The following is a 25,760-nucleotide window of genomic DNA, read 5'->3' as shown; positions in this document are numbered from 1 at the left end:
TACAATGTGCCGAATATCCTAATGTAGTTTTGGAACCACAATAAAAATGATATGGCATAGTCTTACTATCATCATCATCATTATTTTGTAAATCGTCACCAGCACTAGGTTCACAAGCATCAGGTATTGTCTGTTTATGAAGCAGGTGGAGCCTGGAATTAGCTGGTCTCCCATATAAAAACATACGGAGCGTTGCCACTGAATTAAGGCCTAGTATAATATAATTGTGCCAAGGACAAAAGTTACTAGCCAGACCCTGTGGGTTACTCTAGCAGAAAAAGGCATCAATATAAACAATCTGACGCATTTAACAAGCAATATGCAAAATATATAGTATACACCAAGTAGAACAGGAATTCAAACTATGTTATTGATTGAGCAAGGCAATAGCGGCCAGCATTAGGTAAACAGAAACTGGAAAAGCAGAAAGAAGTTGGTAACAAAACAGAATTTGTTTGCAGAGAGCAGTAACAATAAGTAATTAAATATACAGGTTACAGGAAATGCTACGTGCCCTGAGGCATCTTCAAGGTACTGTTTGGCAGAAGAGATGACCACAGTACAAAATGCAAAGGAACTTGTGTTCATTTGTCTTTCAGTTCATAGCTCCCTTTTACTAGAAAAAAAATCACTGTGAGAAATACAGCAGAATTGAAACACAGAACTACTAGATAAAAAGGTAACAGTTTCAATGTCTCAAAAACAAAATTTATGCTTACCCGATAAATTAATTTCTTTCATGTTGGTGAGAGTCCACCGGTCACCACTTGTGGAAAATTCCCCTAATGACCACTAGAAGGCAAAAGACACTGCAACACACGAGAGCTTCAAATCCCTTCCATATCCCATGATCCTCATTAATACAGCCAAGTAGATGAGGGAAAACAGAAAAGCAGATAAGATAAAGCAGAGCAAAAGAAGAAGTGAAAAACAAGTACTGCTGCCACCTGAACAAAAAGGGCGGCGCTCATGGACTCTCACCATCACAAAATAAATTGATTTATCAGGTAAGCATACATTTTGTTTTCTTTCATCAGATGCTTAGAGTTCATGAGTCATCACATGTGGGAATCTATACCCAAACAGGATCACAATGAAATGGGGGTTTACTAATCAGGCACTAAGGCCCACAGAGCTTTCCAGCCAAAAGCAGTCTCAAAAGAACATACACATCAAAGTGATAAAACTTTCACCTTACTCGTCATCAAGGAAGCAAAAGAAAATGACTGAGGTTCATGGGAAGTGGGAGAGTTTTAAAGCACTAGTCTGTTGGATATCTTTTGCCACCTGCTAGTGGTCAGGAGTATTATTCTCACATGTGGAGACTTGTGGACTCTTAGCATCAGATGAAAGAAAAGGGTATTATGTCAATTGTATTTGTTGCATATTAAAAAGGGACAGTCTACTTGAAAATGGTTATCGTTTTAAAAATGTATAATCCCTTTATTACTCATTCCCCAGTTTTGCATAACCAACACGGTTATATTAATATACTTTTTACCTATATGATTACCTGTATCGAAGCATCTGCAGACTGCCCCTTATTTCAGTGTTTTTTTGTTTTGCTTTTTTTTTTTAGCTTTTTACAATCTAGGATTCTAGCCAATTAGTGCTGGTTCTTGTGAGACCATTATCATTCTCGACAGGAGTGAGCACAATGTTATCGATATGGCAAACATGAACTAGCTTTGTCTGGCTATAAGCAAGATTGTAAAAAGGTAAGAAAAAGTATTGAGATAAGGGATGGCATGCAGGGGCTTAGAAACAGGCAATCTTAGAGGCCCCAAAATATACTAATAACAATGCTGGTTATTTAAAGCTGGGCAATGGGTAGTAAAGGAATTACCTTTCATTTTAAAACAATAAAATCAAGTAGACTGTCCCTTTAACCCCTTGAGTGCCAACAACGGCTCAGAGCTGTCGCTAGCACTGACCTACCTTGAAAGCAATCTGGGGGCTCCCATCAACTCCCACCCCGGTGATCGAGCCTGTATATTGACAGGCATCGCCGGGGATTCCCATTATGTGCGGTAACTTCACGCGCTATGACGTGATGACGTCACCGCTCAACTTTATTTAAAGATTTCAATGGACAAGATAGGGAAAGGGGGCAGGGTGCTAAGAAGCCTGTATCTCAGGCATCTAAGCAGCTACAGACCCCCAAGACCCCCAATCGCCTAACCTTTCCAACGGTATAGGTCTTGGGGATTTGGAGTAAAAAACATAATTTATGCTTACCTGATAAATGTATTTCTCTTGTAGTGTATCCAGTCCACGGATCATCCATTACTTGTGGGATATTCTCCTTCCCAACAGGAAGTTGCAAGAGGATTACCCACAGCAGAGCTGCTATATAGCTCCTCCCCTAACTGTCATATCCAGTCATTCGACCGAAAACAAACAGAGAAAGGAGAAACCATAGGGTGCAGTGGTAACTGTAGTTTAATTAAAATTTAAACCTGCCTTAAAAGGACAGGGCGGTCCGTGGACTGGATACACTACAAGAGAAATAAATTTATCAGGTAAGCATAAATTATGTTTTCTCTTGTTAAGTGTATCCAGTCCACGGATCATCCATTACTTGTGGGATACCAATACCAAAGCTAAAGTACACGGATGATGGGAGGGACAAGGCAGGATTAAGCGGAAGGAACCACTGCCGGAAGAACCTTTCTCCTAAACACAGCCTCCGAAAAAGCAAAAGTATCAAATTTGTAAAATTTTGAAAAAGTGTGAAGCGAAGACCAAGTCGCAGCCTTGCAAATCTGTTCAACAGAGGCCTCATTTTTGAAGGCCCAGGTGGAAGCCACAGCTCTAGTAGAATGAGCTGTAATCCTTTCAGGGGGCTGCTGTCCAGCAGTCTCATAGGCTAGGCGTATTACGCTCCGAAGCCAAAAGGAAAGAGAGGTTGCCGAAGCTTTTTGACCTCTCCTCTGTCCAGAGTAAACGACAAACAGGGAAGATGTTTGACGAAAATCCTTAGTAGCTTGTAAGTAAAACTTCAAGGCACGGACTACGTCCAGATTATGTAAAAGACGTTCCTTCTTTGAAGAAGGATTAGGACACAATGATGGAACAACAATCTCTTGATTGATATTCTTGTTAGAAACCACCTTAGGTAAAAACCCAGGTTTGGTACGCAGAACTACCTTATCTGCATGAAAAATCAGATAAGGAGAATCACATTGTAAGGCAGATAGCTCAGAGACTCTCCGAGCCGAGGAAATAGCCATCAACAACAGAACTTTCCAAGATAAAAGTTTAATATCAATGGAATGAAGGGGTTCAAACGGAACTCCTTGAAGAACCTTAAGAACCAAGTTTAAGCTCCACAGGGGAGCAACAGGTTTAAACACAGGCTTAATTCAAACCAAAGCCTGGCAAAACGCCTGGACGTCTAGAACCTCTGCCAGACGCTTGTGCAAAAGAATAGACAGAGCAGAAATCTGTCCCTTTAAAGGAACTAGCTGATAATCCTTAGTCCAAGCCCTCTTGGAGAAAGGACAATATTCTAGGAATCCTAACCTTACTCCATGAGTAATTCTTGGATTCACACCAATAAAGATATTTACTCCATATCTTGTGGTAGATTTTCCTGGTAACAGGCTTTCATGACTGACTCGGAGAAGCCACGCTTTGATAGAATCAAGCGCTCAATCTCCATGCAGTCAGTCTCAGAGAAATTAGATTTGGATGATTGAAAGGACCTTGTATCAGAAGGTCCTGTCTTAGAGGCAGAGTCCATGGTGGAAAGGATGACATGTCCACTAGGTCTGCATACCAAGTCCTGCGTGGCCACGCAGGTGCTATCAGAATCACCGATGCTCCCTCCTGTTTGATTTTGACAATCAGTCGAGGGAGCAGAGGAAACGGTGGAAACACATAAGCCAGGTTGAAGAACCAAGGCGCTGCTAGAGCATCTATCAGCGTCGCTTCTGGGTCCCTGGACCTGGATCCGTAACAAGGAAGCTTGGCGTTCTGGCGAGACGCCATGAGATCCAACTCTGGTTTGCCCCAACGATGAATCAACTGAGCAAACACCTCCGGATGGAGTTCCCACTCCCCCGGATGGAAAGTCTGACGACTTAGAAAATCCGCCTCCCAGTTCTCCACGCCTGGGATATGGATTGCCGACAGGTGGCAAGAGTGGTACTCTGCCCAGCGAATTATTTTTGAGACTTCTAACATCGCTAGGGAACTCCTGGTTCCCCCTTGATGGTTGATGTAAGCCACAGTCGTGATGTTGTCCGACTGAAATCTGATGAACCTCAGTGTTGCTAACTGAGGCCAAGCTAGAAGAGCATTGAATATCGCTCTTAACTCCAGAATATTTATTGGAAGGAGTTTCTCCTCCTGAGTCCACGATCCCTGTGCCTTCAGGGAATTCCAGACTGCACCCCAACCTAAAAGGCTGGAATCTGTTGTTACAATTGTCCAATCTGGCCTGCGAAAGGTCATACCCTTGGACAGGTGTACCCGAGACAACCACCAGAGAAGAGAATCTCTGGTATCTTGATCCAGATTTAGCAGAGGGGACAAATCTGTGTAATCCCCATTCCACTGACTCAGCATGCATAATTGCAGCGGTCTGAGATGAAGGCGCGCAAATGGCACTATGTCCATTGCCGCTACCATTAAGCCGATTACCTCCATACACTGAGATACCGAAGGGCGCGGAGTGAAGAACACGGCAAGCATTTAGAAGTTTTGATAACCTGGACTCAGTCAGGTAAATTTTCATTTCTACAGAATCTATAAGAGTCCCCAAGAAGGAGACTCTTGTGAGTGGGGATAGAGAACTCTTTTCCTCGTTCACTTTCCACCCGTGCGACCTCAGAAATGCCAGAGCTATCTCTGTATGAGACTTGGCAACTTGAAACCTTGACGCCTGTATCAGGATGTCGTCTAGATACGGAGCCACCGCTATGCCTCGCGGTCTTAGAACCGCCAGAAGTGAGCCCAGAACCTTTGTAAAGATTCTCGGGGCTGTAGCCAACCCGAAGGGAAGAGCTACAAATTGGTAATGCCTGTCTAGAAAGGCAAACCTTAGAAACCGATGATGATCTTTGTGAATCGGTATGTGAAGGTAGGCATCCTTTAAGTCCACTGTGGTCATGTACTGACCTTTTTGGATCATGGGTAGGATGGTCCGAATAGTTTCCATTTTGAAAGATGGAACTCTGAGGAATTTGTTTAAGATCTTTAGATCCAAAATTGGTCTGAAGGTTCCCACTTTTTTGGGAACCACAAACAGATTTGAATAAAAACCCTGTCCTTGTTCTGGATGGATCACTCCCATAACTAGGAGGTCTTGCACACAGCGTAGGAATGCCTCTTTCTTTATCTGATTTGCAGACAGCCTTGAAAGATGAAATCTCCCTTGTGGAGGGGAAGCTTTGAAGTCCAGAAGATATCCCTGAGATATGATCTCTAACGCCCAGGGATGCTGAACATCTCTTGCACACGCCTGGGCGAAGAGAGAAAGTCTGCCCCCTACTAGATCCGTCGCCGGATAGGGGGCCGTTCCTTCATGCTGTCTTAGAGGCAGCAGCAGGCTTTCTGGCCTGCTTGCCTTTGTTGCAGGACTGGTTAGGTTTCCAGGCCTGCTTAGATTGAGCAAAAGTTCCCTCTTGTTTTCAAGCGGAGGAAGTTGATGCTGCACCTGCCTTGAAATTTCGAAAGGCACGAAAATTAGACTTTTTTGGCCTTTGCTTTGGCCCTGTCCTGAGGAAGGGTATGACCCTTACCTCCAGTAATGTCAGCAATAATTTCCTTCAAACCAGGCCCGAATAAGGTCTGCCCCTTGAAAGGAATGTTGAGTAATTTAGACTTCGAAGTCACGTCAGCTGACCAGGATTTAAGCCATAGCGCCCTACGCGTTTGGATGGCGAATCCGGAATTCTTAGCCGTTAGTTTAGTCAAATGAACAATGGCATCAGAAACAAATGAGTTAGCTAGCTTAAGTGTTCTAAGCTTGTCAATAATTTCAGTCAATGGAGCTGTATGGATGGCCTCTTCCAGGGCCTCAAACCAGAATGCCGCCGCGGCCGTGACAGGCGCAATGCATGCAAGGGGCTTGTTGAATAAACATTTTCTTAAGGTAACCCTCCAATTTTTTATCCATTGGATCTGAAAAAGCACAACTGTCCTCAACCGGGATAGTAGTACGCTTTGCTAAAGTAGAAACTGCTCCCTCCACCTTAGGGACCGTCTGCCATAAGTCCCGTGTAGTGGCGTCTATTGGAAACATTTTTCTAAATATAGGAGGTGGGGAAAAAGGCACACCCGGTCTATCCCACTCCTTGCTAATAATTTCTGTAAGCCTTTTAGGTATAGGAAAAACATCAGTACACACCAGCACCGCATAGTATTTATCCAGCCTACACAATTTCTCTGGTACTGCAACTGTGTTACAGTCATTCAGAGCAGCTAATACCTCCCCAAGCAACACACGGAGGTTCTCAAGCTTAAATTTAAAGTTAGAAATCTCTGAATCAGGTTTCCCCGAATCAGAGATGTCACCCACAGACTGAAGCTCTCCATCCTTATGATCTGCATACTGTGACGCAGTATCAGACATGGCCCTTACAGCATCTGCGCGCTCTGTATTTCTCCTAACCCCAGAGCAATCGCGCTTGCCTCTTAATTCAGGCAACCTGGATAATACCTCTGACAGGGTATTATTCATGATTGCAGCCATGTCCTGCAAGGTAATCGCTATGGGCGTCCCTGATGTAATTGGCGCCATATTAGTGTGCATCCCCTGAGCGGGAGGCGAAGGGTCTGACACGTGGGGAGAGTTAGTCGGCATAACTTCCCCCTTGTCAGAATCTTCTGGTGATATTTCTTTTATAGTTAAAGACTGATCTTTACTGTTTAAGGTGAAATCAATACATTTAGTACACATTCTCCTATGGGGCTCCACCATGGCTTTCAAACATAACGAACAAGTAGTTTCCTCTGTGTCAGACATGTTTAAACAGACTAGCAATGAGACTAGCAAGCTTGGAAAACACTTTAAACAAGTTTACAAGCAATATAAAAAAAAACGTTACTGCACCTTTAAGAAACACAAATTTTGTCAAAATTTGAAATAACAGTGAAAAAAGGCAGTTACACTAACGAAATTTTTACAGTGTATGTAATAAGTTAGCAGAGCATTGCACCCACTTGCAAATGGATGATTAACCCCTTAATACCAAAAACGGAATAATAAATGACAAAAACGTTTTTTCAAATAGTCACAACAACTGCCACAGCTCTACTGTGGCTTTTTACCTCCCTCAAAAACGACTTTGAAGCCTTTTGAGCCCTTCAGAGATGTCCTGGATCATGCAGAGGGAAGCTGAATGTCTCTGTCAGTATTTTTAGCTGCACAGAAAAGCACTAAAATAGGCCCTTCCCACTCATATTGCAACAGTGGAAAGCATAAGGAGACTGTTACTAGGCAAAATTCAAGCCAGCCATGTGGAAAAAAACTAGGCCCCAGTAAGTTTTATCACCAAATACATATAAAAACGATTAAACATGCCAGCAAACGTTTTAAATTACATTTTATAAGAGTATGTATCTCTATTAATAAGCCTGATACCAGTCGCTATCACTGCATTTAAAGGGACAGTATACTGTAAAATAATTTTTCCCTTAATGTGTTTACAATTGCTTTTTTTACCAACTGCAGAGTAAAAAAATTATATGAAAATTTGCTTTTTAAGGTTTATTTCTGTATATTAAAGCTCTGATTTTGTGTTTTGAAGCCACAGCCTAATAAAATAGGTTGAGCTTGTAGGTATAATCAGATCTCATTACTGTATCACATTGTGCACATATACCTGCTTCTTTATCTTATATCTGTCCTTAAAACAATCACCAATACTTTGAGAGAACAATGGAAAATCAACATTTTATTACCTTATCTCTGCTTTATCACACTGGGAGTGTAATTTCTTCTGCTGGCTGTGTTTACAAAGCTTATCTATAGCTGGTACGCGCGGTCACAAACTTTCAGAATAGGTGGGGATACCACATGCTAAATTAACAATTTCAAATGCCAATATAAGGGTAAAGGAGCTACTTGTTAACAATTTAATACACTCCAGCAGGTAAAGTGGATCATTGGGAACAAATTAAAAGGGAGAAATTTTTTGAGTAAACTGTCCCTTTAAGGCTTTACTTACATTAGTTCGGTATCAGCAGCATTTTCTAGCAAATTCCATCCCTAGAAAAATATTAACTGCACATACCTTATTGCAGGAAAACCTGCACGCCATTCCCTCTCTGAAGTTACCTCACTCCTCAGAATATGTGAGAACAGCCATGGATCTTAGTTACTTCTGCTAAGATCCATGGAAAACGCAGGCAGATTATTCTTCTAAATACTGCCTGAGATAAACAGTACACTCCGGCACCATTTAAAAATAACAAACTTTTGATTGAAGAATAAACTAAGTATAAAACACCACACTCCTCTTACGACCTCCATCTTTGTTGAGGCTTGCAAGAGAATGACTGGATATGACAGTTAGGGGAGGAGCTATATAGCAGCTCTGCTGTGGGTGATCCTCTTGCCACTTCCTGTAGGGAAGGAGAATATCCCACAAGTAATGGATGATCCGTGGACTGGATACACTTAACAAGAGAAATGGTAAAAAAACAAAAACTAAATAAATACAGCTTAGTACTCAAAGGGTTAAAGGGGGCATTATAACTTGCACTAGAGTTTTTTTAACTGACGTTTCTGCACTGAATAGTATTTTTTTATTATTATTGTGCGACAACCAATAAAGCAGTGGGAGACTTCTTACCAGCCAGTGAGCTATTGCACAGACATGCACTTCCTGCTAATTTTAAAATCAAAATAAAACCATAGTAACCTAATCTTTTATAAGGTGGCGGGGGGCATATTTAAATAGTGCTTTTTCATAGGGTCATAGAAGTTCATTAAGTTTAAATAGCTGGAAAAAATGACACTTTCTAATTCATTAGAGCAGTGTTTTTCAACCAGTGTGCCACGGCAAAAAAAAGGTTAAAAATCACTGCATTAGAGCATGCTATTTTAGGACCAGCGCCCCTTTAACACTATCCATTTCACCGCCATACGTGGGCTAAACACATAGTAGAAGCACTTATTGGGCCCTGCAGAAAACTGCAAAACAAGAGAAAAAGCTTCCTTCTAATCATAGGGCTGATTTGGCTTTGATTTATTTAGCTGTCCTCTGTCTTTATGTCTGATGGTTCTATCTCAAAGTCTGCAAAAAAGGCCTGCAGTAATCAAGGCAAAACCAGGATTGTCACAGTAAGAGAATCCTGAAAACGTAACCTGGGAACTGATATATCTCACCACAAACCCTTTAAAAGGTAGAGAGAAAATTCACAATCTACCCTATCATTGCCTTCTTCCTGTTAATATACGACTTGAGCAGTACACCTATCCTATATAAATTTATAAAGTATTACACACAGTTTATACTATCTTCTTTCACTGAGTATTTATATATCAAATCACACACACGCTAACCCAGAACCAATACCTTCTAATCTTGACCTACGGAGGGTGTGGCAAAGCCCTGTTTCCTGACACATGACTAAGGTAACAAAGCAGTGCAGTTCTAACTACCACACTTGTATATACAACATCAAATTGAAAAATGGAGAAGAGAATTATTCACAGAACGGCATCAATGGGACATTGCCTGGTTACAAATAGAGCAGTGTAGTGACCAAAGAAACTGAGGTTACTCGGAAAAGACCCTCTGAAGTTTACAGGTCTAATACACGTTGCCGGTGTGCACACCCTTGATTGAAATCTGTGCCTGACTCTGTAAGATTTGTTAGTATTTTATTTTATCTGTTTTTATACATATAAAAAAAAAAATTCATTTGTGGCAAATTATAATTTAAGTATATTTTTTGCATTTCTATCTATGCACGGTGCTTGTTTGATCACATTTATTTGCTTTGTTGTATCACTTACGGAGTGTATCACTTTTTTTTAAAAAAAAAAACGTCAGTGGAAACTGATAGAGTAGTGGTCAAGTTGTCTGCCTAAGGATTTAACATTTAGGAGTTTAATTGCCCTAATAGCAAATTATATTCTGTGCACTGTGTTTGCTTGATCACATTTTTTAATTTTTTATACTTATATAGTTTCCTTGTTGTATCACTTACATAACTAAAGAAAAAAAAACTGAACAACAACAATTTACAGGGAAACGCTAATACAAACTGGGAATACTCAGAACATTATATGACACTGTGCTAAGCAGCAACCATGTAGTTTTAAGCTGTCTAATGTATCCTTAGCTAGCTGTTCTTTACAGAACTACAGTTAAAGTGATGGTCAATTTTCACAATCTGCTCCGCATTGTTAAGCAAGTCTTATTAAATAAGGTTAAGTTTCATTCATCTATTTTTTTTTAAAGCGCTTACTAATGTAGATAACACAGCTATTTACCGCTATTCTGTATCTGCATTGCTTCGCCCGTATCTGAAGCTCAACTTTTTTGGTTGGTGATGTTTTGTTTGATAACCAATAGTAATGCGGCCCTCTTGGCGTCCTGCATTGACGCCATTCTGATGTATTGTGCACACGCAACCCACTGATCTGCCTAGCCAACTCTGGGTGCATTCATGTTTGATGCATGTGCAATAGGCACCAAGGGGAATCCAAGCTCTATGTAATCCCACCTCTACACATAGAGTGGAGGTTGGCACACGAACGCTTTATATCCTCGGGAGCGCGCTTGGATGCCTACATAGAGAGCGGGTGTGACCTCTCTCTACATCACACACTCTCTATGCAATAACATTCACTGGGGCAGAGGAAAGACGGTAAGCAAATACATTTAGTGACTTTAATCTATGGTACATCAGGAATCTAAAGAAGAAGAAGAAGTATTGAGGAAGCATGAACTTTACCATCACTTTAAAGCATAGCAGGAAAAAAATACACATATAAATTTATAATATACATTTAATAATTATTGCTAAAGTCTAAAGTGTATTCTTACCCATAGCTTCCCCTCAAAATAGAAAGCACCCAGAAGCTTCACAATATTTGGGTGGTTGCAGGTTGCCAAAATGTCAATTTCAACCATATAATCCTCCAGCTCCTCCTCGTTTTTTGTTTCGATGACTTTGGCAGCTGCCAATATTCCAGTTTCCCGGTTCTTAGCCTATAAATATAAATAAATAATCAACACTCATCAGATCATTGATATGAAATTAAGTATATTTCAATAAAGAAAAGTCTGTGCTACCTCCCAAGCAAAATTCACCATAACCCTCTCTCAAATAAAAAAATAGAAATATCTCAGTTTTCGTGGTGTGTGAGTGCACATAAAATGGCAAACGCCTTTTTTCAACAATATTTTTAAATACGTGTTGCATATCAACCTGTTTATAAAAAAAAATGAGCCATCCACCCCTTGCCCAATCAGACAGCAGCCATAATTCTGTTTTCATGTATATACCAGGATCGGAAGCCCAGCAGGGGCAGCAAATGAGGGAAAGTATGTTCATTATTGGCTCAGTGCTGCTGCAGAAACCTATCCATGAGTTACATTCAAATCTACTGATCAATTTGTTTTTACTGGGTTTTCGGATGGAAAAGGGCACTTTTTGTTTGGACACAACTAGAATATTGAGGTTTTTGATGTTTTTCAGACAGACACACAAATGCAGTTTTGGCTCGCCAATAAAAACATAATTTATGTAAGAACTTACCTGATAAATTAATTTCTTTCATATTAGCAAGAGTCCATGAGCTAGTGACGTATGGGATATACATTCCTACCAGGAGGGGCAAAGTTTCCCAAACCTTAAAATGCCTATAAATACACCCCTCACCACACCCACAATTCAGTTTAACGAATAGCCAAGAAGTGGGGTGATAAGAAAAAAGTGCGAAAGCATATAAAATAAGGAATTGGAATAATTGTGCTTTATACAAAAAAATCATAACCACCACAAAAAAGGGCGGGCCTCATGGACTCTTGCTAATATGAAAGAAATTAATTTATCAGGTAAGTTCTTACATAAATTATGTTTTCTTTCATGTAATTAGCAAGAGTCCATGAGCTAGTGACGTATGGGATAATGACTACCCAAGATGTGGATCTTTCCACGCAAGAGTCACTAGAGAGGGAGGGATAAAATAAAGACAGCCAATTCCTGCTGAAAATAATCCACACCCAAAATAAAGTTTAATGAAAAACATAAACAGAAGATTCAAACTGAAACCACTGCCTGAAGTACTTTTCTACCAAAAACTGCTTCAGAAGAAGAAAACACATCAAAATGGTAGAATTTAGTAAAAGTATGCAAAGAGGACCAAGTTGCTGCTTTGCAAATCTGATCAACCGAAGCTTCATTCCTAAACGCCCAGGAAGTAGAAACTGACCTAGTAGAATGAGCTGTAATCCTTCGAGGCGGAATTTTAACCCGACTCGACATAGGCATGATGAAATAAAGATTTCAACCAAGATGCCAAAGAAATGGCAGAAGATTTCTGGCCTTTTCTAGAACCGGAAAAGATGACAAATAGACTAGAAGTCTTTCGGAAAGACTTAGTAGCTTCAACATAATAATACAAAGCTCTAACAGCATCCAAAAATGCAATGATTTCTCCTTAGAATTCATAGGATTAGGACACAATGAAGGAACCACAATTTCTCTACTAATGTTGTTAGAATTCACAACCTTAGGTAAAAAATTCAAAAGAAGTTTGTAGCACCGCCCTATCCTGATGAAAAATCAGAAAAGGAGACTCACAAGAAAGAGCAGATAATTCAGAGACTCTTCTGGTAGAAGAGATGGCCAAAAGAAACAAAACTTTCCAAGAAAGTAATTTAATGACCAAAGAATACATGGGTTCAAAAGGAGGAGTTTGAAGAGCCCCCAGAACCAAATTCAAACTCCAAGGAGGAGAAATTGACTTAAAGACAGGTTTTATACGAACCAAAGCTTGTACAAAACAATGAATATCAGGAAGATTAGCAAACTTTCTGTTAAAAAAAAAACAGAAAGAGCAGAGATTTGTCCATTCAAGGAACTTGCGGACAAACCGTTATCTAAACCATCCTGAAGAAACTGTAAAATTCTCGGTATTCAAAAAAAAAATGCCAAGAAAAATGAAGAGAAAGACACTAAGAAATATAAGTCTTCCAGACTCTATAATATATCTCTCTAGATACAGATTTACGAGCCTGTCACATAGTATTAATCACAGAGTCAGAGAAACCTCTTTGACCAAGAATCAAGCGTTCAAACTCCATACCTTAAAATTTAAGGATTTGAGATCCTGATGGAAGAAAGGACCTTGCGACAGAAAGTCTGGTCTTAACGGAAGAGTCCACAGCTGGCAAGAGGCCATCCGGACAAGATCCGCATACCAAAACCTGTGAGGCCATGCTGGAGCTACCAGCAGGACAAACGAGCATTCCTGTAGAATCTTGGAGAATACTTTTGGAAGAAGAACTAGAGGCGGAAAGATATAGGCAGGATGATACTTCCAAGGAAGTGATAATGCATCCACTGCCTCCGCCCGAGGATCCCGGGATCTAGACAGATACCAGGGAAGTTTCTTGTTTAGATGAGAAGCCATCAGACCTATTTCTGGGAGTTCCCACATTTGAACAATCTGAAGAAATACCTCTGGGTGAAGAGACCATTCGCCCGGATGCAACGTTTGGCGACTGAGATAATCCGCTTCCCAATTGTCTATACCTGGGAAATGAACCGCAGAGATTAGACAGGAGCTGGATTCCGCCCAAACCAAAATTCGAGATACTTCTTTCATAGCCAGAGGACTGTGAGTCCCTCCTTGATGATTGATGTATGCCACAGTTGTGACATTGTCTATCTGAAAAAAAATGAACAACTCTCTCTTCAGAAGAGGCCAAGACTGAAGAGCTCTGAAAATTGCACGGAGTTCCAAATATTGATCGGTAATCTCACCTCCTGAGATTCCCAAACCCCTTGTGCCGTCAGAGACCCCCACACAGCTCCCCAACCTGTAATACTTGCATCTGTTGAGATTATAGTCCAGGTTGGAAGAACAAAGAAGCCCCCTGAACTAAACGATGGTGATCTGTCCACCACGTCAGAGAGTGTCGTATAATCGGTTTAAAGATATTAATTGAGATATCTTTGTGTAATCCCTGCACCATTGGTTCAGCATACAGAGCTGAAGAGGTCGCATGTGAAAACGAGCAAAGGAGATCGCATCCAATGCGGCAGTCCTAAGACCTAAAATTTCCATGCATAAGGCTACCAAAGGGAATGATTGTGACTGAAGGTTTCGACAAGCTGATATCAATGTTAAACTTCTCTTGTCTGACAAGGACAGAGTCATAGACACTGAATCTATCTGGAAACCTAAAAAGGTTACCCTTGTCTGAGGAATCAATGAACTTTTTGGTAAATTGATCCTCCAACCATGATCTTGAAGAAACACCACAAGTCGATTCGTATGAGATTCTGTGAAAATGTGAAGACTGAGCAAGTACCAAGATATCGTCCAAATAAGGAAACACCAAAACCCTGTTTTCTGATTACAGACAGAAGGGCACTGAGAACCTTTCAAAAAATTCTTGGAGCTGATGCTAGGCCAAACGGTAGAGCCACAAAACTGGTAATGCTTGTCTAAAAAGAGAATCTCAGAAACTAAAAGTGATCTGGATGAATCGGAATATGCAGATATGCATCCTGTAAATCTATTGTAGACATATAATGCCCTTGCTAAACAAAAGGCAGGATAGTCCTACAGTTACCATCTTGAATGTTGGTATCCTTACATAACGATTCAATATTGATAGATCCGGAACTGGTCTGAAGGAATTGACCTTCTTTGGTACAATGAAGAGATAGAATAAAACCCTAGCCCCTGTTCCAGAACTGGAACTGGCATAATTACTCCAGCCAACTCTAGATCTGAAACACATTTCAGAAATGCTGAGCCTTTGCTGTGTTTACTGGGACACGGGAAAGAAAAAAATCTCTTTGCAGGAGGCCTTAACTTGTAGCCAATTCTGTACCTTTCTGAAACAATGTTCTGAAACCAGAGATTGTGAACGGAATTGATCCAAATTTCTTTGAAGAAAACGTAATCTGCCCCATACCAGCTGAGCTGGAATGAGGGCCGCACCTTCATGGGTACTTAGGAGCTGGCTTTAGGTTTCTATAAGGCTTGGATATATTCCAAACTGGAAATGGTTTCCAAACGGATACCGCTCCTGAGGATGAAGGATCAGGCTTTTGTTCCTTGTTGTGAGGAAAGGAACGAAAAGGATTATTAGACCTAAATTTACCTTAGATTTTTTATCCTTTGGTAAAAAAGTTCCCTTCCCTCCAGTAACAGTTGAGATAATAGAATCCAACTGAGAACCGAATAATTTATTACCCTGGAAAGAAAGGGAAAGCAAAGTTGACTTAGAAGACATATCAGCATTCCAAGTTTTAAGCCATAAAGCTTTTCTAGCTAAAATAGCTAGAGACATATACCTGACATCAACTCTAATGATATCAAAAGATGGTATCACAAATAAAATTATTAGCATGTTATAGAATAATAATAATGCTATAAAATTATGATCTGTTACTTGTTGCGCTAAAGCTTCTAACCAAAAAGTTGAAGCTGCAGCAACATCCGCTAAAAATATAGCAGGTCTAAGAAGATTACCTGAACATAAGTAAGCTTTTCTTAGAAAGGATTCAATTTTCCTATCTAAAGGATCCTTAAATGAAGTACTATCTGCCGTATAGTACGTATAGCAGGAGTAGAGACAGCCCCATTAACCTTAGGGATTTTGTCCCAAAAAACTCTAATCTGTCAGATGGCACAGGATATAATTGCTTAAACGTTTTAGAAGCAGTAAATGAATTACCCAAATTATTCCATTCCCTGGAAATTACTTCAGAAATAGCATCAGGGAGAGAAAACACTTCTGGAATAACTACAGGAGATTTAAAAACCTTATTTAAACGTTTAGATTTAGTATCAAGAGGACCAGAATCCTCTATTTCTAATGCAATTAATACTTCTTTAAGTAAAGAACGAATAAATTCCATCTTGAACAAATACAAAGATTTATCAGCATCAACCTCTGAGACAGAAACCTCTGAACCAGAAGAACCATTATCAGTATCAGAATGATGATGTTCATTTAAAAATTCATCTGAAAAAAGAGTTTAAAAGACTTTTATGTATACTAGAAGGAGAAATAACAGACATAGCCTTCTTAATGGATTTAAAAAATAAAATCTCTTATGTTATCAGGAACACTCTGAAAATTAGATGTTGACGGAACAACAACAGGTAATGTAACAGTACTAAAGGAAATTTTATCTGCATTAATAAGTTTGTCATGACATGCAATACAAACAACAGCTGGAGAAACAGATACCAAAAGTTTATAGCAGATACACTTAGCTTGGTAGCTCCAGCACCGGGCAGCGATTTTCCTGAAGTATCTTCTGACTCAGTTGCAACGTGGAACATCTTGCAATATGTAATAGAAAAAACAACATGTAAAGCAAAATTGATCAAATTCCTTAAATGACAGTTTCAGCTTCTAGCAACCAGAAGCAATAAATAATGAGACTTAAATAATGTGGAGACAAAAATGACGCCCATATTTTTTAGCGCCAAATAAGACGCCCACATTATTTGGCGCCTAAATGCTTTTGGCGCCAAAAATGACGCCACATCTGGAACGCCGACACTTTTGACGCAAAAAAACGTCAAAAAATGACGCAACTTCCGGCGACAAGTATGACGCCGGAAACAGAAAAAAAAATTTTGCGCCAAAAAAGTCAGCGCCAAGAATGACGCAATAAAATGAAGCATTTTCAGCCCCCGCGAGCCTAACAGCCCACAGGGAAAAAGTCAAATTTTTTAAGGTAAGAAAAAATGATTGATTCAAATGCATTATCCCAAATATGAAACTGACTGTCTGAAATAAGGAATGTTGAACATCCTGAGTCAAGGCAAATAAATGTTTGAATACATATATTTAGAACTTTATAAAAAAGTGCCTAACCATAGCTTAGAGTGTCACAGAAAATAAGCTTACTTACTTACCCCAGGACACTCATCTACATGTTGTAGAAAGCCAAACCAGTACTGAAACGAAAATCAGCAGAGGTAATGGTATATATATATATATATATAAGAGTATATCGTCGATCTGAAAAGGGAGGTAAGAGATGAATCTCTACGACCGATAACAGAGAACCTATGAAATAGACCCCGTAGAAGGAGATCATTGCATTCAAATAGGCAATACTCTCCTCACATCCCTCTGACATTCACTGCACGCTGAGAGGAAAACCGGGCTCCAACCTGCTGCGGAGCGCATATCAACGTAGAATCTAGCACAAACTTACTTCACCACCTCCATAGGAGGCAAAGTTTGTAAAACTGAATTGTGGGTGTGGTGAGGGGTGTATTTATAGGCATTTTAAGGTTTGGGAAACTTTGCCCCTCCTGGTAGGAATGTATATCCCATACGTCACTAGCTCATGGACTCTTGCTAATTACATGAAAGAAAGCACTATTTTTTTACATGTAGCCAAAAAGTTCTCCATTTTCTCATTAGTTTCCAACAAGGCAATTTAACACTTATCAAATTTGACAAATAAAGGCACTTGATAAAGTCCCTTTGTGACATCTTTAGTATTATAAGACAATGTGGAATAATTATTTTACTTTGGAACATGTGCAATACACTCTGAAATGGCCACAGATATTTTAGAGGTGCATTTGCATATATGTTCTAGATTCCCTAAACCTCTATTCATTGGTATTTTATAGTCCGTCTACAGTGGGCATGAGACAAAAAACATAATTTATGTAAGAACTTACCTGATAAATTCATTTATTTCATATTGGCAAGAGTCCATGAGCTAGTGACTTATATACCATACGTCACTAGCTCATGGACTTTTGCCAATTACATGAAAGAAAGGGGGGCTTCAGGAAAAGTGATAAAACAAAAATCAGGACCCCAATATCTATCAATCCTGTTCTGTAATTGTTTGTTTTTAATTCACACTGGCATTATCATGATGATCAGTTTCAGTACAATCGTCTTAATAAATTGGGGCCTCTGTGATCGTGCTTGCAAAGAGAACTGAGCCTTTGTGACTGGGATTTAAAATGGGACTGCACCTTTGCGACCACAAAGACAAAACCCATTCACATGCGATTTTCATTTATTTTTTTTAAGGCAACATTATTGCAACCACAATCACAAAGGCATGGATCCTTTTTGGGAGCCTGGTCATGAAGGTGCAATACTGTTTAAAATACAGGTCATGAAGACACTGTTCCTTTTAAAATCCTGGTCACAAAGTAGTGATCCTGTTTGCGGATACATTATTGCTATGGAACGGTTTCACAGTTTACAGTGTGAGAATTGTTAAAATCACATTTTAGAAGATAAGTTGTGGCCTCTTCCTAATTGAAATTAAGAAGAACACTACAGGTTTCTGATGTCTATTTTACCAAACCGGTTAACAGTGTGAATATAAATAATTAAGCAAACATACCAGTATACCCATCATGCCTATATACAAACGGCAGTCATATTGTTCACCAGTGATAAGGATGGATTCAGAACACAATAGGTTAATCTCGCACATGTAAATGAGGAATTCCCTTACAAACTGTACGAAGGGTTTAATTTAAAAAACTAAAAACAAATATAGCCTTAAAGGGATAGGAAAGTCAAAATTAAACTTGCATGATTGTGATAGAGCATGTCATTTTAAGACACTTTTAAATTAACTTCTATCTTAAATTGCGCTTTGTTCTCTTGGTATCTCTCGTTAAAAAAAGAATACGAGCATATCCTACACTAGTGTGAACTGCTGCTATTTGGTGCCTGCACACAGTCTTTTGTGATTGGCTGACTAGAAGTGTTCATCTTGCCGCCAGAAGTGCAATACCGTTCCTTCAGCAAAGGATCATAAGAGAATGAAGCAAATTTGATAATGGAAGTAAATTGGAAAATTCATTGTTTAAAATTTTATGTTCTATTCAAATCATGAAAGAAAATTTTTGGGGTTTCCTGTCCTTTTAAGAGGTGTGAAAGGGTCAGGGCATTGTATATGCAAGTTTCAGTGAGATTCCCAGTTTTTCAATCCCTATAAGTATTTAACAACCACAGAAAACAAATTTTCAGGAACTTTTCTATTGAAAACTGGCTCACGGATGGGGGCTTATAGCAGCCAAAACCATTCTGGATTGTAATTACTTGAAAAAACACACTTTCTATATCTTACAAAACAGAGTTATTGGGGGCCCAATATTGGAAATATTGGAAACAAACCCTGTATGTTTAACTCCTGTCCTAGGTTAAAGACATTAGTGTAATATAAATTCATTATTGCACGCATCCCTTTAAAACACTCTGTAAATGTTAAGTTATTGATCAAAATATAAAAAGAAATGTATTTTTTAACAAAATGAAAATAAGAAATGCAACTTTTAGCAAAGAGCAAAAAATATAAAATGATGATATAAAGGGACAGTGTACACCAATTTTCATATAACTGCATGTAAAAAACAATACTATAAAGAAGAATATCTACAGATACTGATCTAAAAATTCAGTATAAAACCTTTTAAAAACTTACTTAGAAACTCCCAGTTTAGCACTGTTGACAAGGTTAGGCTGGGACACCCAGTGAAAGGAGCCGAGAAAGCAGGAAGAGCAGACAATCCCCCTCCCCCCCAAGAGAAACTACACAAACAATAGCAGCAGGAATCTAACTTCAGTGTACATCTGATACTATGGGGCTTGGTTAGGAGTCTGAAAATCAGCACAATGTTATTAAAAAAATAAGCAAAACTAAACATTGTTACAAAAACACTCAGAGATGGGCTATATAAATAGATAGAAAATCTACAAAACATTTATACAAAGAAAAACAACTAGTGTATAATGTCCCTTTTAAGTTAAAAAAATTACATGTTCTCATTCATTAGATCATTTAATTTTATTACTATTGCCCCTGCATCTCTGTGTGTTTAACCACACAAAAAAGTTAAACACATAGTTAAAAGTATCACTCAGGAGCCATAGAGAACTGCTGGTCCCAAGTGGAAAATGCCACTGAGCCAATCAGCAACACTAGTCGCACAACCCCCCTGTGCAACTAACAAAAATAAATAAAGAGTTGCAGCCAATAGTTACCAATAGTATAATGCAAGTCTGCCATTTTTCACTATAATGATCCTTTAAAACACACAAAATTAAATAGATATTTGACGCATGCATCATATCTTGACGGACATATTCCACAACAAGCATTAAACAGTAGCAATTTGTAAAAATTATTGTTGTGGGTTTTTATGACAAAATACAAAACGAGAGAAATCGTTTTTATATCATTTAGTCAGTTCAAGAGACTGGGTGATTTCTTGTTTTACTAACTAAGCGGCAGAAGGACCATGGGAAAGTCTTCCACAGCTCAGCTTTAAGATATTGTTTCTGCTAGTAATTAAGCATGTTTGCTTTTTTTCTCAGCAGCTTTGTTTCATATGATTTGCAGGACTCCACCCCTATCATAAAAGATCTTTAATGAGGATCTAGAGAAGAACCAAATGATAGGATTTGTTTTTCCCCACAGAGGAAAGCATGGTTAATGTGGCTTGTGGCCCACAACCCTTCTTAAGAACTATGGAAACCAAAATGAGAAATTAGATTCATTGCACAAAGCTATGAGCAAAGCAGAAGTTCATACATGGCGATATTTAAAACACATTACATGAGGTAAATCTAGGTCAGTCAAGCAGGGGCTCTACACAAATTAAGCATCAGCTACCTATTCAAAAAAGATGATTGATCCTGACACCCCAGATTCTGAGAGCTGGAGAGACAATACAACTAATCTACTGAATATCGACTGGCATCAATAACATCTACAAGCTATCTTTGAAGATAAGACGTCCTTATGGTCTGCTGAATAAGCTCTAATGTTTATCATATTTCCAGCTCCAGTTTTCCGGGACTTTACTTTGAGGCCTCTATATGACTGAGGTGACAGCCTCATTCTAACCCCCCCCCCTCCGGCAATATCATCATCATGACATGTGCCAAATGCAGTGCAAGCTCACAAAGCACTTTATATTACTACACTTTCACCTATCTTACTTCAGGGAAGCTAAGCTCATCTACAAAAAGTTGTATACCAGTGTATGTGGGAAACAAATCTTATTGTTGGAGCCCCACCTAAGATGGCTGCGGACACGCTATCGTTACTGTAGTGCAAACCATAGACCACTTGCTTTTAAAACATAGGCAAATCGTTGAAGTGCTCTTTGAAGTTAACCCAAGTGGTGATCCGGTTACTGTGAACAATAAGGTTATAAAACCAAATACCACTCCACGGTTACCTCTCCCACCGGAGTCCCTCCAAGATGTTCACTACAGAGCAAGAGGTAAGGGGCACTCCACTGGTACTGAGCTACAAACCGGTTCTGAGGCCATGGGCTAGCCGGTGGAGAATTTGCTGCAGTGTAGATCTGATCCCGAGTCATCTGGCTGTACGCAAGATATCAAGCATACAGGAGTGTCCTTAGATGTGAGGGTTAAAAGGCCAGCTGGCGAAGAGATATATAGAAAAGAAACCAGCATACCACAGGCCTGGGCTTGTCTGGTGACACTGTTTTCCGATATACTCACATCAGGAGCCCCGCACACACACACAGTAATGCAGATAACTTTGCCTCGAAAGCTGTGGGACCCTGGTAGTTGTCAAACTGTGTGTAGAAGTGGTGACCTGATCGTGTTCACTACAGAGAGGTTGTGCCCAGTGATCATTTTGGATGACCGTTCTGGAGTGGGCTAACTTCTTGAAAGATATGTCCTTTTGGACTGCATGTTCTGATGTTCCATATACAGTAATTTGACTTCACATATAGATTGTTAGGGAATCATCATACTGTACTTTCCAGTATAATATCTGTCGGTAACTCTTATTTTATTTTGTTTTATATACGTTTTTGTGGTACAGGTAGTATATTAAAGAATGTCCCATACACAATTATCAGCATAACTGTAAACAATCCTAATTTCTTTATAGGGTGACTTATACGACATCTCTAAATCAGCTATTAAGGCTATTTTCTGTCAATAAGAGTCAAATTTGGTATTTTATAATGGTTGCCTATACGCTTCCCCATCCTGCTTACCTAGGAGTTTTCATTTGTAATCTTGGAAATTGAAATTACAATTTATAATTAATGGGAGTATGCCAATTATTATATGCAGTATTGGCTATATCTCTAACAGTTAGATTACCTATAAAGATACAAGCACATTATTAACTCTTTAATATTAACAAATTAGGAGTTGTCGCACTGTCAGCGGCCGAGGCAGTGCAGCATATGTAGTACTCATCTTTGACTATATTCATAGAGAATAGTCTACTGTGCACTTAATGTAGTGACTCGCTCCCTCTATATTTTAAAGCAGTTAGTAGGCTCAGTCCATGTTATTTAATTATTCACTTATCTGTTTATTCTCCATTGCCCTTTAATTGTTTAAGGTTATAAAGGCCCATAAGCAATGTCGACTCTTGATATAAATCTTTTTAGCCTCACCCTACAGGATTTAATTGGAAAAACTCTGCATTCTTAAAGTCATTCCCAATATTAAGCCTATTGCCATATAGCTGCTATGATACATCAAAAATTTACTTTCTTGCAATTTTTCAAACTATTTCATCCACTGATAACTGTTGCTGCCACAAGAAAATTAAAATGCTATTATGTTATCACTTTATTGTCGAAGCATATTATACAACCTATCTATAACATAGTATTGCTAACTTAGCATTATATTAAAAAAAAAAAATCTGCTATCGTTATTTCTAGTTTAAAGTTAAGAAAGTTGCATTATATTATGTAAAACTGAGGTTTAATTTATATTAGTTTGTGCTCTTAGAAGACACTATTTTGTACCCTGGAATGGGGAATATGGTTTTGTATTGAGTATTTGTTTCTGCTTTGTCTTTATTATATTTTAACTATGACTGTCTGTAAAAACCAGGCCACCAGGAGGAGGCAAAGACACCCCAGCCAAAGACTTAAAATACCTCTCCCACTTCCCCCATCCCCCAGTCATTCTGCCAAGGGAACAAGGAACAGTAAGAGAAATATCAGGGTATAAATGGTGCCAGAAGAAAAATATAATTTAGAGGGCCGCCCATTGGAGAACATGGGTGGGGGTCGTGGACTCTCCTTATACAGAAGGAAATCAAATTATCTGGAAAGCATAATTTATGTTTTCCTTCTTAATATAAGAAGAGTCCACAGCATCATTCCTTACTGTTGGGAAACTTATAACCCAAGCTCTAGAGGACACTGTAAGATAACGGCAGGGACAAAAAGAGAGGCGTACCCTAATCTGAGGGCACCACAGCATGCAAAACCTCTCCTTAAAGCTGCTTCAGCCAAAGCAAAAAGATCAAACTTGTAAAATTTAGAAAAGTATGTAAGGAGGACCAGGTAGCCGCCTTACAAATCTGATCCATAGAGGCCTCGTTCTTAAAGGCCCAAGAGGAAGCCACTGCTCTAGTAGAATGAGCCGTAATCCACTGAGAAGGTTTATGTCCCACTGATTCATAAGCAAGACGGATAACACTCCTTAACTAAAAAGATAAAGGAAGTCGAAGAGAACTTCTGACCATTACGCTTCCCAGAATATACAATAAACAAGGAAGAAGTTTGTCTAAAATCCTTAGTAGCCTAAAGATAGAACTTCAAGACGCGAACCGCATCCAAATTATGAAGCAAACGTTCCATCGAAGGAGGTTTGGGACACAAGGAAGGGACCACAATCTCTTGATTGATGTTGCGATCTGACACAACCTTAGGAAGAAAGCCTACCTTAGTATGTAGGACAGCCTTATCAGAATGGAACATCAGATAAGGTGACTGACATTGCAATGCAGCAATCTAAGATACTCTACGCGCAGAAGCAAAAGCCAGTAGAAAAAGAACATTCCAGGACAACAATTTAATGTCAATTTCATACATAGGCTCAAACGGAGCCTTTTGCAAAATCTCAAGAACAAGATGTAGACTCCAATGAGGAGCCTTAGATCTAAACACAGGAGTGATCCTAATCAGAGCCTTAACAAAAGGACTGTGCATCTGGAAGCTCCGAGAGCCTCTTGTGCAATAAAACAGACAGGGCCAAAATCTGTCCCCTCAAGGAACTGGCAGAAAGGCCCTTCTCCAGTCCTTCCTGAAGAAACGACAGAATCATGGCAACCTTAAATTTATGCCAGGGAATCATCGCTCTTCACACCAAAATAAGTAGGTTCTCCACACCTTATGATAGATGCGACGAGTAACCGGCTTACGAGCTTGAATGAGAGTATCAATCACTCTCTCAGAAAAAACTCTCTTGACTAAGCGTTCAATCTCCAGAGAATCTAGATTTTGAGGAACAAAGGGACCTTGTTCCAGCAGATCCCTGCAACGAGATAACTTCCACGGTTCCTAAATGGCCAGTAAGATAAACATACTTAAAGTGAATGTCAATTTTGATGCTAAAGTGCGCGTTTTTTAAAAATTTGATTAAAAACAGGGGCACTTTAACACATCAAAATTTACATTTCACTCCTGTTGAGAGAAAAAAAAAACAACTTACCTTTTAAACTTCACAGCAGCTCCAGCTTCCTCCGGTCGTTGCAAGCCATTTCTGATGTCAGAAATGATGGAAAGGTCATCCTCCAATCAGGGCTTCCCCAACGGGGGAACTGGTGTCTGATTCAACACCGTGATTGGAGGAAGCCGGATTCCTCATTTTAAACCCAGGAAGAGGCTTTTCGACGGGTAGAGGAAGCTGGAGCTGCTGTGAAGATTAAAAGGTAAGTTTTTTTTTCTCATCAGGAGTGAATTGTAAATTTTGATGCATTAAAGTGCACCCATTTTTAATTGAATTTTTTTTAAAACCGGGCACTTTAGGATCAAAATTGACATTCACTTTAAGAGACATTAAAAACTGAATACATTTCGTGCACCTCCCTCTAATCATGGGTGCTGCCATTTAGGAACCCAAGTTTCACTGTAGGTATCTTAAAGGGATATGAAACCCAACATTTTTCTTTCATGATTCAGATAGAGTGTGCGATTTTAAACAATTTTCTAATTTACTTTTATTATCAATTTTTATTTTCTCTGTTGGTATCTTTTGTTGAAAAGCAGGGACATATGCTTAGGAGCTAGCCCATTTCTGAAGCACTATTTGGCAGCAGTTTTGCAAGAGCACTAGATGGAAGCACTATTTCCTGCCATGTAGTGTTCCAGATGCCTATCTAGGTATCTCTTCAACACCTATTATCTAATTTGCTTTGTTGTCATGATAATCTAAGTAAATTGGAAACTTTTTTAAAATGGTATGCTCTGTCTAAATTACAAAAGAAAATGCTTGGGTTTCCTATTCCTTTCGAGAGAGTTGTTGCACGTGTGCTTTAACCATCCTGACGCCCATAAGAATGCAATCATACCAGAACTGAAATGTACTGAAAGCTAGATTTCAACATGGCGACACCCATGACTAGAGGGAACCAAGGAATAAACTCAATGCTATGCTTAATGTCCCTTTAAAGGGATGGTAAATCCTAGTGTTTGTGAAACGCTAGGATTTACCATTAGAACTAATAAAGTATAAAATACTTCATGCTGAAAGTTCCTTTATTTGTTTGAAGCGTTTGCCGCACTGAGCTGCTCCGGCAGCCCGCGT

General features: G+C 39.3%; 1 protein-coding gene across 1 annotated transcript in view; it reads right to left on the bottom strand.

Annotated features, from left to right (window-relative positions):
- The window catches only part of STK10 (serine/threonine kinase 10), a 493,300-nt gene that overhangs the window by 405,594 nt on the left and 61,946 nt on the right, over positions 1-25,760 (bottom strand). The window contains exon 2 of the mRNA XM_053717126.1: positions 11,010-11,174. Within this exon, the coding sequence (XP_053573101.1) occupies positions 11,010-11,174 (165 nt within the window). The remainder of the gene's footprint in view (positions 1-11,009; positions 11,175-25,760) is intronic.

Source organism: Bombina bombina, chromosome 6 (assembly GCF_027579735.1).
Source record: "Bombina bombina isolate aBomBom1 chromosome 6, aBomBom1.pri, whole genome shotgun sequence".
Lineage (NCBI taxonomy): Eukaryota > Metazoa > Chordata > Amphibia > Anura > Bombinatoridae > Bombina > Bombina bombina.
The sequence above is the reverse complement of the archived record's forward strand: the minus strand, read 5'-3'. Positions and strand labels throughout refer to the sequence as shown.